The sequence below is a fragment of the Haliotis rufescens genome, unplaced genomic scaffold (genome assembly GCF_023055435.1).
Source record: "Haliotis rufescens isolate VD_foot unplaced genomic scaffold, xgHalRufe1.0.p SCAF_2, whole genome shotgun sequence".
Taxonomy (NCBI): Eukaryota; Metazoa; Mollusca; class Gastropoda; order Lepetellida; family Haliotidae; genus Haliotis; species Haliotis rufescens.
Window position 1 is genome coordinate 61,330,344 of NW_025963890.1, and position 15,253 is coordinate 61,345,596.

General features: G+C 42.8%; 1 protein-coding gene across 1 annotated transcript; it reads left to right on the top strand.

Annotated features, from left to right (window-relative positions):
• The first annotated feature begins 3,436 nt into the window (after window positions 1-3,436).
• LOC124143773 (nuclear pore complex protein DDB_G0274915-like) lies at window positions 3,437-14,371 on the top strand. The gene is made up of 9 exons (XM_048399254.1): window positions 3,437-3,556; window positions 6,011-6,180; window positions 7,175-7,289; window positions 8,933-9,096; window positions 9,773-9,972; window positions 11,160-11,465; window positions 11,872-11,952; window positions 13,030-13,311; window positions 14,300-14,371. The coding sequence occupies exons 1-9, from the start codon at window positions 3,491-3,493 to the stop codon at window positions 14,353-14,355; spliced, it is 1,440 nt and encodes a 479-aa protein (XP_048255211.1). The 5' UTR covers window positions 3,437-3,490; the 3' UTR covers window positions 14,356-14,371.
• The last annotated feature ends 882 nt before the right edge of the window (window positions 14,372-15,253 follow it).

The window sequence follows — 15,253 nt, forward strand, 5'->3', positions numbered from 1 at the left end:
TAATCGAGTCTGGACCAGACAATCCAGTGATCGATATCATGAACATCAATCCACGCAATTGGGATACTATGACATGCATCAACCAAGTTAGCGAACCTGATCACCCGATCCCGTTAGTCGCCTCTTACGACAATCATAGTCGCTCACACATTGTATCCATGTGAAGAATCGAACACGGCTCTTCGGCGTGACGATCGAACGCTTTTACCACTAGGCTAACCCGTCTCTTACTACAAGCATGGGGTACAGGTGACGCATTCCACCCGTAATCCCCACGTGGTGGTTTATGCGGTAGAGCTCCTGACACTGCCCCCCACCCTGGAGTCTCAACGGGTTTTGTCCTCTCACTAGCAACATGTTTTACACTACAGTGTGACAGATTGGACAGTCGCGTTTATTGAAATGGTTGGGGATGTTTACATTGTGTTTTAATGAGCGACTGAACCCGCACTTGTGCACACAGAGTCGGTACTTGTGTAAACCTACGCCCACACACATTACACGATACTGACGTTTCGCTGTACATAACCTAGAATTCAACGTCAGATGTCGTAACGATTCATGTTTGTGTAAAGTACACCAGTGGTGTGTTTTTGGAAGAATGCTTTCAGCGTTCAGAGAAATTTTCGTTGATAATTGAACACATATCCAATGCATACCATAACTTTGAATCATCTTACATTGGCATCGAAAACGTTGGACAGGTCGAATACATATAACAGTAGAACCCCGTTATCTTAAAAGTACTGATATCTCGAACTTTTTCTCCGTGCCGACCAACTCACTTTATAAATGCATATACATTAGCATGCTTATCTCGAATTCGAGACAAAAAGACATAGCGTATCTCGAACCTTGGACCTTGTTTCTTTTCCAATAAACCCCGTGTAGAGTAAATTAAGTAATTTTCCTTGCATTCATGGTTGAAGTAAAATATATATTTTAAAAAATTCATATAAACCGAGGGAGAAAGAAAGTATATTTACCAAGTTATTGTCTTTATGTGATTGCAAAATTGAAAGAACTGTTGTTAAATTTGATTATGTCTATTTCACTATCACTCATTCCTGCAACACTTTGTGAAAAGTAATCTGTGGCTGGGTAATATCGTTTAAAATTAAATTGGTTCAATGAAGACTGAGGTAAGAAATGAATTTGCAGCAACATGACCCCTCCATGTTTGAAATACACGTATTGTAAATTTCTGCCGGGAAAAAAGCAAATTTATTTATTTTCAAAGATAGACCTCTGAGATACCCAACCATCAGCAGTTGTGTATTAAGCGAATTTTGTTTTTTAATTATTAAAAGTTTCAAATCAAAGTAGAATGTATTCTTTGAGTGCTGCCTAAGCACCAGTACAGTTCATTTTTGGATATAGTATCGCTAACTTAAGATATTTTCAATTGAAAATGAAACATTTGATAAAATCAAGAGAAAGGTATACCTTCTTTTCATCGGTTTATTTTCAGACACATCTTGAATTAGATTAAACCACCTAGCCAGTTACATGTAATCGCTGCTCAGATACCAAAATGCTCTGCGGCTGGAAAAGGTTTTAGGGACTTACTGAAATTGTTCCTATCATGTCGTACAGCTGGAGTATTGCAGGGTGGGGTGTTTGGTAACAAACATTATTTGCAAATCTGAGCAATAACCAAATTGTCAATACTGAAGTGTGTCTCCGTCTCTTGACATTACCTTAAACCGTCTTGATTCAAAGGAAGATAGCAGGTTTTATACACCTACTATAAATAACATAGTATGTAACTGTATATACATTTACTCTGACGAACCAGATTGTTCAGCTGAGTCTATTGGAGACATTTTACAAGCGCTTCATCTATCGCTATCATTGTTGGAAAGGTTTTGTAAGACAACAAACAATATCAGTAAGTGTTTGTTTGTTTTGTTTCTTTGTTGTTTAACGCTGCAAGATAGTATGTTGCTTCGATCGCCATTTTGCAGGAGTCTGCGAAGGGGGAAGGGGCACGCGCTGGGCGGATGTGTAACTGATTTGTTTGTTTGTTTGTTGTTTAACGCCGCACTCAGCAATATTCCAGCTATATGACGGCGGTCTGTAAATAATCGAGTCTGGACCAGACAAACCAGTGATTGACATCATGAGCATCCATCCACGCAATTGGGATCGATGACATGCATCAACCAAGTCAGCGAGGCTGACCTCCCGATCCCGTTAGTTGCCTCTTACGACAAGCATAGTCGCCTTTTACGGCAAGCTTTGGTTGTGCAAGTGTTTATCGTGCATCGGCGTGCGACCTCAAAATTGTCCTTTAACGATTCAAGGAAATACGTTTCATTTCCCGCATCTTGTATGTTCCTCTCATCGATTATTGAACAGTGGGTATTTGAGTAATTGACACGGACTATTCAGTATTGATCGTTGAGTATTGATGCAATCATGTCGCGGAGGTTACCACGTCGCAATGGTCCGCGAAGCATTGTGATGCAATTTCATTATAGCGAGATCACCCAAGCGATATATCCTGTGGAGACATGTTTGGTTCTATATTTCCTTAGCTCCAACAGAATGGCGACACTATTTAAACAGTACTACTACGTGTTGAGCATATCAATGAATCGGTTTGGTCGGTCTGCAGCAAATGGTAGTCAACATGGAACCTTGATAACTGATTTCCTCACCGAACTTTCTTTCAAAAGGCTTATCTACACGATAGAAGAAACTCGATTTGTCAATACCGTACTTCATCAGGTAAATGTAATCACGAGTAAGGAGTCACATGTTCCTGTTTTGTAGTTTAAGTGGTTAAAACTAGGATTTCTTTTTAAAAAAACTGACTTTAATAAGCTTGCGTTTATGGAGTTCGACACGCAAAAACAGGAGTGCATCCTGTGTAAATCTGCGTAGAAGACTTATGCTGAGCGTGCACAAAGCTTTTTTGTTTAAAACTCCATATTCGCAAAAGAAATACTGGTGAGTTCTTATAAAGAAATACGTCAGTAATAATAACTTAATAGATTGCTTATTTATTCATTAAACACACACAACACTATAGACACCAATACGAAATCAGTGACATCGCGACAAGCTGGACTGAAGTGAACACGTCGCAATGATTCTGTAACGATTAAAAGACTGATGCTGTCTATGATACATAAATGTTTGTGTGTGAGAGAGAGAGAGAGAGAGAGAGAGAGAGAGAGAGAGAGAGAGAGAGAGAGAGAGTTTGGTTTAACGCCGCTTTTAACAGTATCCCAGTTATAATGCGGTGTGTCAGCTTAATGTAGGAGGAAAGCCGGGTCTCAAATGGGATATGATGACATGCATCAACCATGCCAGCGATCCTGACCACCCGATAGCCTCTTACGAGACAAGAATGGGTTGCTGAAAACCTATTGTGAACCGGATCTTCACGGGTCAGACGTTCTATAAGGTATTTACGGTAAACAGTTCAAGCGCCGAAACCACCTTCCAGGCAGGAGAAGTTTCTCGTGGTCAAGTCAGTGACATGAGTCCAGTTTGCTTCAACATGGCTAGACTGTGCCTCCTCGGATTGATGCTGGTGGTTGTGATGGTGAGTAGATGGAGCCTTGCCATGACTAACGCTGAAGGGGTCGTTTTCATATAAGGTAAAAAGATAGGTACCCGGGGTATCTTTCTATATACAGAAATATACCCGTACCAAAACAAACAAATGTGTCCTATAGCTCATCCACAATGCGCAAGATTTATTAGAGTAGCTTAAGCAGCATCCATGTATGCAAATACACCGGTTTCGCGCATTGGAGAATACACTGGATCCGGCGACGTACGTCGCCCCGCTTGTGTACGTTGTCTATGCCGATTGTATGGTATATTTCAATACATATAAAGGCATCTGGGTTACATATCTGTAGTAGTCATATGACAACGACCCTGTCAGTATGACCATGCTGTCACTTCCTGCTCCGTTCACTGCTGGATCCAGAGGTGTGGGAACAGATGGTGCGGATACCCCTTTTCACTTTTAGAAATACATTTTTTCTTTAAATTTATAGGGGGCACGGGTGGCCCAGTCGTCTAAGGCGCCGCAATTCGCTGTGCAGAGTTGCGTCCCTTGGGCACGCCAGAAACCTATGATTGTGGGTTCGAATAACGGTTCGCCCTGATTATGTTTCTAGGTTTGTCAGCACCATACCCGTGCTCGTGGGTTTCACCGAAGTGGTAAACGTCTGGAATACTGTTAAAAGCGGCGTTAAACCCAACTCACTCACTCACTTCAAATATATAATAGTCAACGTTAGAGAAAAACCAGTCTCGATTATCCGTCGAAATAGATTCCATTGGGCGTAAAAAGGTAAAATAGCGGTAAAAATGAAATGAATGGACGACTGAAAATCAGTGATGACACCAGGTGTTCGCGACAAGGGTAAGCATGCCCTGCCCCACGGGTAGTACCCGCCCTAGTTTTGCATACTAAAGTAGGTGTTTGTTGCCGGACGCCGCACAGTTCTCCTGCCATGCGACGGCGGCATGTATACAAAATAGACAATAGATTAGTCCAGGAGACTGTTTAAACATCACTTCACTAGTTGTCATTCTTGCCGTAGTCATACTTGAACAAGACACAACTGTATACTATCTTTACATTTTCTATCAGTTTTTTAAGTTCACTTTGTAAAACAAACGAGTCCCGTGAAGATTCCGGGTTAGAATAGGCCTTCAGCAACCCATGCTTGTCTTTAGAGGCGACTAACGGGATCGGGTGGTCAGGCTCGCTGGCTTGGTTGTTGCATGTGATCGTATCCCAATTGCGTAGATCGATGCTCATGTTGTCAATTACTGGATTGTCTGGTCCAGACTAGATTATTTACAGACCGCCGTCATACAGCTGGAATATTGCTGAGTGCGGCGTTTAACAACACACAAACAAACAAACAAACAAATCAGTTACACTATCGTCATGAACATCCGCCCAACGCTTGCCCCTTCCCCCTTCGCAGACTCCTGTCCAACGGCGGTCCAAGCAACAAACTATCTTGCAGCGTTAAACAACAAACAAAAAATAACAAAATTGTAGCACTGAGAACTGTTTCAGAATGTTACCCAACAAATGGTACAAGGGAATTTGGACTACTATTACCATAATTACTATTACTATCATTAAATGTTTGCTTGGCCTCAGCACAATTTAGTTGTTCAGACTAACGTGAATTTCGAAGTGTGCCTTTTCCGTCAGTTCTTCAATAGGGTGTATTTGTGCACATGGTCCCTACTATGTTTCCAAATACTTGCCATGTCTCTGTTGCTCTTAGTAGATTCCCCTGAACAGCATGTGAACTGCGACAGCCATGTATACAGTGACGCTTTACCTTAGTCCTGCACCATGACCGTGGAATATATTTATTTTATGAAGAAAACAAATAATAATCTAGAAATGCATACTAAAGCAAGTCTAGCCGGCTCAAGCTAGCTCTATTCCACATCTGAAATCAGCATAGGGATTTATTTATTTTTAGAGTCAAGAAAGATATTGTGTAATATAAGATTTCAGAGACTAAATGTTAGTCTAGCTTTACCTTTGCGTACCATCAATGCAGTTTAAAACCACAAGTCCATCATACATCACGACCAATGCTCATGTAACCTGCTGAAATTGATACACTGACTGTGTATTTTAGACCTTTGTAAAAAGGAGAAGGGAAATATTACGACTGACAAATAATAAATGCTCACACTTTACAACCCCTCTCGTCACTTCATCGGTACACAACAAGACATTCGATGTGACAAGCGAACACTTTAACCACTGGGCTACCCCGCAGTCCCACGAACAACCGGAGTGGAAGGGTCATCGCACAGTTTTCTTCTCCAATATGCTTGCAAAGTATTTTCGACGTCTCGCAACTGCGATGAAGTATATCTAATTGCTTCCCATAGTGCAACAAAGCCTAATAAAAGCTAGTATTTATAAAATATGGGTTTTGTAAATCCCTCATCCTTATAAGGAACCTGGCTTATTTGTGTCATATATTTTTTACTGCTATAGATTGATACTGTGCTGGGAACAGGCAAGATTGCGGTCAAGGTCACCAGGTTCCTTAACCCGAGTGGACGAGACAAGAACGGCAACTGCTGTGATGGTTTGAATCTGCCTAACCGGTGTCCAACCGGTACCTGTGACGACAGCTTTCTCCTGTGTGGTTCCAGTGCGGTGAGGTAGGTGTATCAGACATGTTGGTACAGTGGGCAAAGTTGTTCTTCTTGTTATAAGGTATACTTCGAGAAATTTCATATCCGGATGTCACTTTACACATTCAAAAAACCACTAGGGTTTCCTGTGGGCAATGTCACCGTGATGAATTCTTAGTGGGTGAGTATGGTTTTACGCAATATTACAGCGATATCACAGCGAGGGACACAAGAAATGGGCTTCACACATTCTACCCATGTGGTACCCGGGTCTCCACCGCCTCTTGATGAATTATGAAAATATTAATGAAGACAGAATTGACTTCATCTTCCCGAGGCAAGGTAGTTAACTGACTATAGAAGTCCCTAATTGCCTCGGGAGTTGACTTATGGTTCTCAACTTCTTTGTTTTTTCAATGCGAGTTTTTTTCGCGATCAGTGCATGTGTCAGTAGTACCTTTATAGTTTGCTAAAGATGCTAGCACATGTACCGAAAAGAGTTGAAAAAAGTAAGTAGGTCGAAATAAAAACCCAACTCAAACGTTGTCTCAATAGGTCTTCAGCAACCCATGATTCCCGCAAAGGGCGACTGTGCTGGTCGTAAGAGGCGACTAACGCGATCGGGTGGTCAGGCATGGTTGATGCATGTCATCGTATCCCAACTGCGTGGATCGATGTTCATGATATCAATCACTGGATTAACTGGTCCAGACTCGATTATTTACAGACCGCCGTCACATACCTGGAATATTGCTGAGTGTCAAACAACAAACAAACAAAATTCTTCTTCTCAGGCTACAGCTTCTAACATGTCACTTAAAGATATGGAAAAAGTAGTCATGCTGATGCAAATCAGGCGCCTTGGAAGGACAAGCATTGCTTTTATGAATCGATATCCTGGTGAATGGTATTAAAAGTAACACCTATCACAATCCTATTTTAAAATCCTTTATTTTTTCCAATTCTCCACGTGTGTGAATGGTGAATGATAGACCTGTTTGATAACACAACACTATTTCAGTATCGCCAGCGCCACAGACTGCGACTACGGAAGCCACAAGTTTAACGGCCAGGGAGACCATAACAGCAACAACTTCTCCGACGACGTCTCATTGTTCTCTTTCGATACGTGGAAGGTAGGTGAAGAGTTTCAGGTAGACACGATCAAAAAACCAATTAAGACAAACCCCCGTGGTAATTCCGTGTTGGAATCTCTCTGATGACGTCTCATTGTTCTCTTTCGATACGTGGAAGGTAGGTGAAGAGTTTCAGGTAGACACGATCAAAAAACCAATTAAGACAAACCCCCGTGGTAATTCCGTGTTGGAATCTCTCTGATGACGTCTCATTGTTCTCTTTCGATACGTGGAAGGTAGGTGAAGAGTTTCAGGTAGACACGATCAATTAAGACAAACCCCCGTGGCAATTCCGGGTTTGAATCTCTCCGATGACGTCTCATTGTTCTCTTTCGATACGTGGAAGGTAGGTGAAGAGTTTCAGGTAGACACGATCAATTAAGACAAACCCCCGTGGCAATTCCGGGTTTGAATCTCTCCGATGACGTCTCATTGTTCTCTTTCGATACGTGGAAGGTAGGTGAAGAGTTTCAGGTAGACACGATCAATTAAGACAAACCCCCGTGGCAATTCCGGGTTTGAATCTCTCCGATGACGTCTCATTGTTCTCTTTCGATACGTGGAAGGTAGGTGAAGAGTTTCAGGTAGACACGATCAATTAAGACAAACCCCCGTGGCAATTCCGGGTTTGAATCTCTCCGATGACGTCTCATTGTTCTCTTTCGATACGTGGAAGGTAGGTGAAGAGTTTCAGGTAGACACGATCAATTAAGACAAACCCCCGTGGCAATTCCGGGTTTGAATCTCTCCGATGACGTCTCATTGTTCTCTTTCGATACGTGGAAGGTAGGTGAAGAGTTTCAGGTAGACACGATATAATACTCAATTAGGACAAACCCCCGTGGCAATTCCGGGTTTGAATCTATCCGATGACGTAAGAGGCCACCTTATGGACCCGGTGGTCAGGTGGTGTCATACCAGGCGGCAGTTTAAATGGTCACCCATTCAGACACAGTATAATGACTCCGAGCGGATCAGGTCTTGTTTTATCCCCTTTATGCCGAGCGGCAGGCAGGGTACCAACAAGTACCACCTTTTAAATCCTTTTGGTACCACCGACCTTCCCCACTCTGGGAAGAAGCTCCGTCCATTACATCACGGATGCAGGTCTGTTACAGTGTTAAGTGGAAGTTCATCTTAACTACAAGCTGATTACTTGATATTTGTAAGATATCCTTAGCGATGGGGTAGCCGAGTGGTTCAACCGCCCGCCTGTCAAGCCAAAGGCCCGGGTTCGATTCCCCCTATGGGGACAATGAGTGAAGCCCATTTCGTATGTCCCCAACATTGCTGAAATATTGCTAAAAGCAGCGAAAAACCATACTCGCTCGCTCGCTCATTAATCGGTCACCACACAAACCCTCACGGACAATCATTATTAACCATCAGTGCCGCAATATTATATTTTCTAGCTCGGAACACATCACCGCCATACCTTGCTGTAAAGTAGGGACAGTCTGTGTGCTGGTCGTGATGAGGATAAAACCTATCGGAATCAGCATTACATAATATGTGTACAGACTTTCGCAGATCAATGAAAAGAAATGGGCAACTGTTCTATGGAACGGATTGTTCTCAGTACAGATCGATAATGCACAGCAGTCAGTCCCGGCTATTGTGAAATGGCTGTTGATTTTTTTCAGGGCAGTGTGACCCTCGGTGTCAACGTCACCGACCTCGACACCGATGGCGAGATGATCATCGACAGCTTCTCCGTCAACTTTACATCCGCAGTGTTCCCTTCCGACAACACTGCTTCCTACAAAAACCTGGACCTAACGGGAGAAAGGACGATTAACCCAACCAGGTAGCTGGAGTCTCCATTCTACAGACTGAAGGGCATTGACAGATACTTCAGATGTCCTCGATATGTAAAGCTCAGAAATAACCAACTGCAATGTACTATTGTACCCTGACATGTGAAGTCGACCTACAGACACACATTTCTGTTAACCAGTAATCAAGATACACGCTTTCATATCTCTAGAACTGTTCTGCATTGACGGAGACTCATAGAAGAGACTCCATCAAGATTGTCAAACAGTCATTCATCCATTTCATTCATTTTCATTCGATTAATCTTGGTTTGATGTAGCCTCGATTACCCAGGGTATTAAATATCCATTCTATTATGCTGAATACATTAGCCTGGATAATCGAGGATGGATCCGATGTAACAGGTTGGCAGTCAAAGAATAAAGAGGCCGTTCATCACGCCTATGACCCGAGTTCGATTCCCAACATAAATTGTCGACTCCCATTCTTGATCTCCCCATCTCCCAGGGCAAGGAAGTTAATTGACCATAAAAGTCCAGTTTCCACTGACTTTTATCGTCAGTCAACGCCCTTGTCGGGAAGATGAACATAGATTGTCGAATCACATTCTTGATCTCCCCTGTCGTCATAATGCTGAAATGGTAAATGTGACGGAAACCCTTACCAACTCGGAGAAACGGGATTTGTATATGCTACGTATGTTTCAGCTTGAGAGTGTCAATCACGGCGTATTGTGACAGATACTACTACAGGGAAGATTGCTCCAAACGCTGTGTTCAGCAGGACAACTGTGACGGCCACTACGGGTGTGACAGCAGCGGCGACATCGTCTGTAGCCATGGTTGGACGGGACCTCGGTGTCGTCAGCCTGTAGCTGGGTCAGTCACAGACTGTGACTTGTATGACGGTATGGAGACATACAGTAGTATGATATTAACTTCAACACATTATAAGGCAGCTAACATAATTTTCCTGTTCAGTTAACATGTGGATAAAAAATACTTTAAACTCATGAAAATCAGATCTTTTGCTCCGATACGGTACCTGTATATCTGCGTCAAGATCTATGACATCTCGACCAGTAGAAGGCCGCGTCAGGTGAACAATGTCCGAACTTTGACCGCCGAATCAAAAGGAAGGATGATTGAATTCTTGAATCAGATGTCAGCTTTCGAAACAATTCGACTTTTTCTACCGCCTTAATTTCTTCCTCTGCCAAAGAAAACCGCCACAGGACTCAAATATACCCTACATAGCATAGACATTATGGTGTACAATGGAGAACATCGTCACGAGATAAACGCATCCAGTAGCCTGTATCAAGTCTAGAAACTTTGATAACAAGGCTAGTCGAGACTCTTGCCTCGGGAAGATAAATGGAGTAAGGTGACAATTGAGTTATCAGATGGATATAAGCATTGGGTTTAAAAGATGTGAAGGCCGATGTGCTCTACTGCGCGCTCAGCGAGTAGTTTAACGTCGGTTTGGGCAATAACATAGTGTTTAGCGACGGGGGACAAATGTGTTTAATGGTGTACTCATCCTGAAATTTGAACACCACTGACAGGTTGATGCATTAACCTTTACACCAATACATAAATATAAAACGTTATGATGTTTCTCAGGGGGCACGGTGGCCCAGTCGTCTAAGGCGCCGCAATTCGCTGTGCAGAGTTGCGTCCCTTGGGCACGCCAGAAACCTATGATTGTGGGTTCGAATGCCATTTTGCCCCGATTATGTTTCTAGGTTTGTCAGCACCATACCTGTGCTCGTGGGTTTCACCGAAGTGGTAAGCGTCTGAGACCTGCAACACTTCGGGTTTTCCTCCCACATTAAGCTGACACGCCGTGATATAACTGGAATACTGTTAAAGGCGGCGTTAAACACAACTCTCTCACTCACTATGAGGGCGGTCGGGTAGCCTAGTGGTTAAAGCGTTCGCTCGTCACGCCGAAGACCCGGGTTCGATTCCCGACATGGGTACAATGTGTGAAGCCCATTTCTGGTGACCCCCGCCGTGATATTGCTGGAATATTGCTTAAAGCGGCGTAAAACCATACTCACTCACTATGAAGTTTCTCTTTCATGTACAGGTTTAGCAAAAACGTCCTGGGCAGGGAATGTCTTGTGCAACTCCACACAAGCCATCGCCTTAAACATTGCAAGTCAGAACAAAGATGGTGGAGTGTCAGGGTCAATGAAAACCCAAGGGGAGACAATTCCGATTGGAGGGAGTTTCAACACCACTACAAAGAAACTCACTCTGTCTGTCAACAAGGACAATACGAGTAAAGTTGATATCCAACAGGTTTTAGCAACGAGGGAAAACGACACCAAATTATTTGGGAATGTGTACGGAGTGAATGAATCATGCAAACTGGAACTGCTTCAATCCTCTGGTAAATACATTAAGGATCATTAAACTGCTGATCATAGGCGAGTATGCATTATTGTTACCAAATGAAGTACAAAGTGAACATGACACAAAAGTGAAACACAACAATAATTTTGAAGATTATTTGGGTTTAGAATATAGACAACAGCGCGCCCAACACAAATGTGTTGTTTCTTTATGTATAGAACTATCATGGAACAATGTCTTCAAAAAGTCACACAGCATTATTTCGATAAAGATTTTTAACATGGCCGCCACGGCCGCCATTTTGAAAATGCAAATTTATCGTTCACTGGGGCATATGTGTAATTAGTATGCACTAATGTTTGGTGTAATATACGTTGTCTATTTGAATCATTGTGTTATTAAATAACCCATGTTGACCAATCTAAATATGTCTTCCCCCCTAGGCGTGTTCGATGCGTGCGGACAGGGGAGGTGCATACGGTACGGACGGAAGACGGACGACTTCTACTGCTGCTGTGATGACGGTGAGTCACTCGAGAATGGTGTCTATTGTACAGTTTGTGCGTGTAAATTCTTCACATTTTATTCCGACGGGGCAATATCCTTGAAATGGCGAAGTCATAGTTGTGGCCTATAGTTATATCACGACAGCCTGTAAAATATCATCTGAAATAGATCAGACAATCTATTTGTGGTCGACTATGTGAGCATCGAACATTTTCAGGGGTGCTTTGTTTTGTTTGTTGTTTAACGCCGCTCTCAGCAATATTCCAGCTATATGATGGTCGCCTGTCAATAATCGGATCTGGACCAGACAATCCAGTGATTGACATCACAAAAATCGATCTACGCAATTGGGATCTAATGATATGCATGAACTAAGTCACCCGTTTCTGTTGGTCGCCTCTTACAATAAGCATGGATTGCTGAAGACCAATTCTAACCCGGATCTTCACGGGTGCTTTCAGGTGTCATTGTTGACTTGGAGTGGCATGGTCCAGGACTGTACCTTTGCTTGAACTGTTTTACAACGCAAATAGCGGTTTGCCCCGCATCTTGCCCAGGCATGGGCGTAAAATGACTATAAAGGTCCAGTTCCAACCCGTGCCGAACTAGGCTGGAATTCCGGAGTTGCATTTTGGCTGGACTAACAAATCTATGTATAGTCCAATCAAAATCGCGTAACTAGCTAGACATCGGTAAACAACATGGATTTCAACGTGCAGATTTCGGTCGACTGAAGGATTTGCAAAGCATGTGTACCGCCAACTGGGCGTCGACAGATATTGTGCAAATCTTTTCATGTGTTTAATCAAGGTGATTAAGTGATCTGATGCACTTCGCGGGGTAAGGCGTGTTATGTTACAATATAGATCTTGATTATCGATGAGATGTCTTGACTGGGCGCCGCCATTTCGTTTGAAGCAGCTGCAAGTGATATGAGAGGTGGAATCTGATTGATCAATAGGAGGGACATAGAAGGGACATAACTCGTTACAGCCGCTTGTAGCGCTACGAGCCTGGAAATTCGAGCCTAGTTCGGCAAAGGTGGAAACTGTACTATATATTTTAAAACCACAATGTACATTCTCTGCTCATAGGAACAACGGCTGCCAGCTGTAATGCATCAACGACAACGACAGTGACTACACAAACACCAAGCTCAGAGATGACATCACAAACCACAAACTCGACCGTCACCACAGCAAAAACGTCGTTACCAACATCATCTCCCTCCACTACTGCTACTACAGCAGGACCCACATCGACATCTAACAACTCCTCGACACAATTTTCTACTCTTCATCCTTCTACGACTGCTACTACTACGTCGGCTAAAGTTCCAGCGACATCAGAAGTGTCGTCGTTGATCACACTCGCAGGTATTGCCTCTCACTGTTGCAACGTGAATTGTAAGATTCAAAATAACGCAAGGGATTATGAAACATCACATATTTTGTGGTGGCTTTGCAGTTTTAAACAAGGGATATAATTCTATGGATATACACTTAGTGTCACGTGCTTGATAACGGTGTTAGTATCTACACCGAAACGTCGCATTTATTGCAATAAAGAAGTTGTATATCCATAGAATTATCTCCCTTGTTCATCACACCATCTTCTAAATGCCACTTAAAGACATTATGTACCTTTAGTCTCAGGAAATGCCCCCTTTTACATATTGAATAGATTAACACCTAGATTTAAACGGTTTTCACCTGTATGTGTATGTGTAAATATTAATTATCAACCATTTTACTATGCAGATTGCCTGATGACTTATATTGTATATATTCGTCATATTGCTTACTTCCCTCATATTGTAGAAGAGAGTTGACGAAAGCTTTTTATAATGATTCATGGCTGGTTCGTTTGTTTTCAGACAACTAATACAAAGTTTCAATTTTATTCCTGAAGCAGCCATGTCATTTCAGCCACGCCATCATCACATATATCATGTTCATCAATGACACAACGATGTTTTCATTTATTCTGTATATTTCGTGTTTCACCAATCGCATATTTTCCATGTTTCGCTTATGGTGTATTGTGTTTTTGGCCCGTCAGTGGGTGGGTAGGATTATGAAGAAATAACACATCAAGGGAAGTTGACATGTCTGCTTTTTGTTTGCATTCTTGATCTGTTGACCCCGGCTGGATCATGAACGTCTTTAATAAGTCTGAAACACTTCTGAACGTGGCGCAAAACAACATGCACTCAAGCCATGAAAACAACGCATGGCGTAAATTACTGATTAATTTCTGGATATGTTAGTAAAGCACTGTTTATTTATTTACTCAGGATAGCATATCTGTATGTACATTCAAATCATAACACTATTTTCTGCCAGAATTTTTTTTATTTTGCAGATTTATTGGTTAAAGAAATCGGACAAGCCCGTTTGATCACGACATTAAGAGAATAAAATAATGATAAATGTTTTCTGTGTTATTTGCTGAGGATTTCCTCCCGCACTACGAGGACATTAAGTCAGCGTTGTTCTTCCGCTAATATCCTCGATAATACAGGGTATATGTTCATTCTGTTGTTAATATAAATAACAGGACACATTCGCCACCATTGCTTCGTTTGGTGAGGTGAGGTGAAATGGGGTTTAACGTCGCGTTCAAGATCATTGCACTTATATAGCGACGTGCATGTACGTGTGTGTGTTTGTGTGGCTGCTTGTACTAGTCCAGACTGATGCCGATTTATAGTGCTAGCTCACTGAGATACCATGCCGCGGTTTAACATGAATACCCCACTCAGACACAGTATACTGACTCCGAGCCGACCAGTCCTTGTTTTAGCCCCTTATTGCCGAGCGCCAGACAGGGTAACAACAAGTACCATCTTTTAACGTCTTTTGGTATGACGCGGCCGGGGATCGAGCCCCGGACCTTCCGCTCTCCGGGCGGACGCTCTACCATGCTTCGTTTGGAGTTCGACTCCAGAAGGCGACTCTAACAATAGCCGGCCATTCAAATTGCACGACTTCTGTGCGAGGAGAGATAGGGATTGAGTAGGAGATGGAGACGCTACGGTGGCGAAGGGTTGTTTGTTTATATGTATGTTGTTTAACGCCGCACTCAGCAATATTCCAGCTATAGCTCGGCAGTCTGTAAATAATCGAGTCTGGACCAGAAGATCCAGTGATTGACATTATGAGCATCGATCTACGCAATTGGGATACGATGACATGCATCAACCAAGTCGGCGAGCCTGACCACCCGATCCCGTTCGTCGCCTCTTACGGCAAGCATGGGTTGCTGAAGAACTATTCTACCCCAGATCTTCACGGGTCCGGTGGCGAATGGGTACAG

Excerpts from the sequence above, each read along its gene's own strand:
- LOC124143773 (XM_048399254.1), top strand. The coding sequence starts at position 3,491 with ATGAGTCCAGTTTGCTTCAACATGGCTAGACTGTGCCTCCTCGGATTG. Across the intron at positions 3,557-6,010 it reads TGATGCTGGTGGTTGTGATG|ATTGATACTGTGCTGGGAAC; the intron begins GTGAGTAGATGG and ends TTACTGCTATAG. Across the intron at positions 13,312-14,299 it reads GTCGTTGATCACACTCGCAG|ATTTATTGGTTAAAGAAATC; the intron begins GTATTGCCTCTC and ends TTTATTTTGCAG.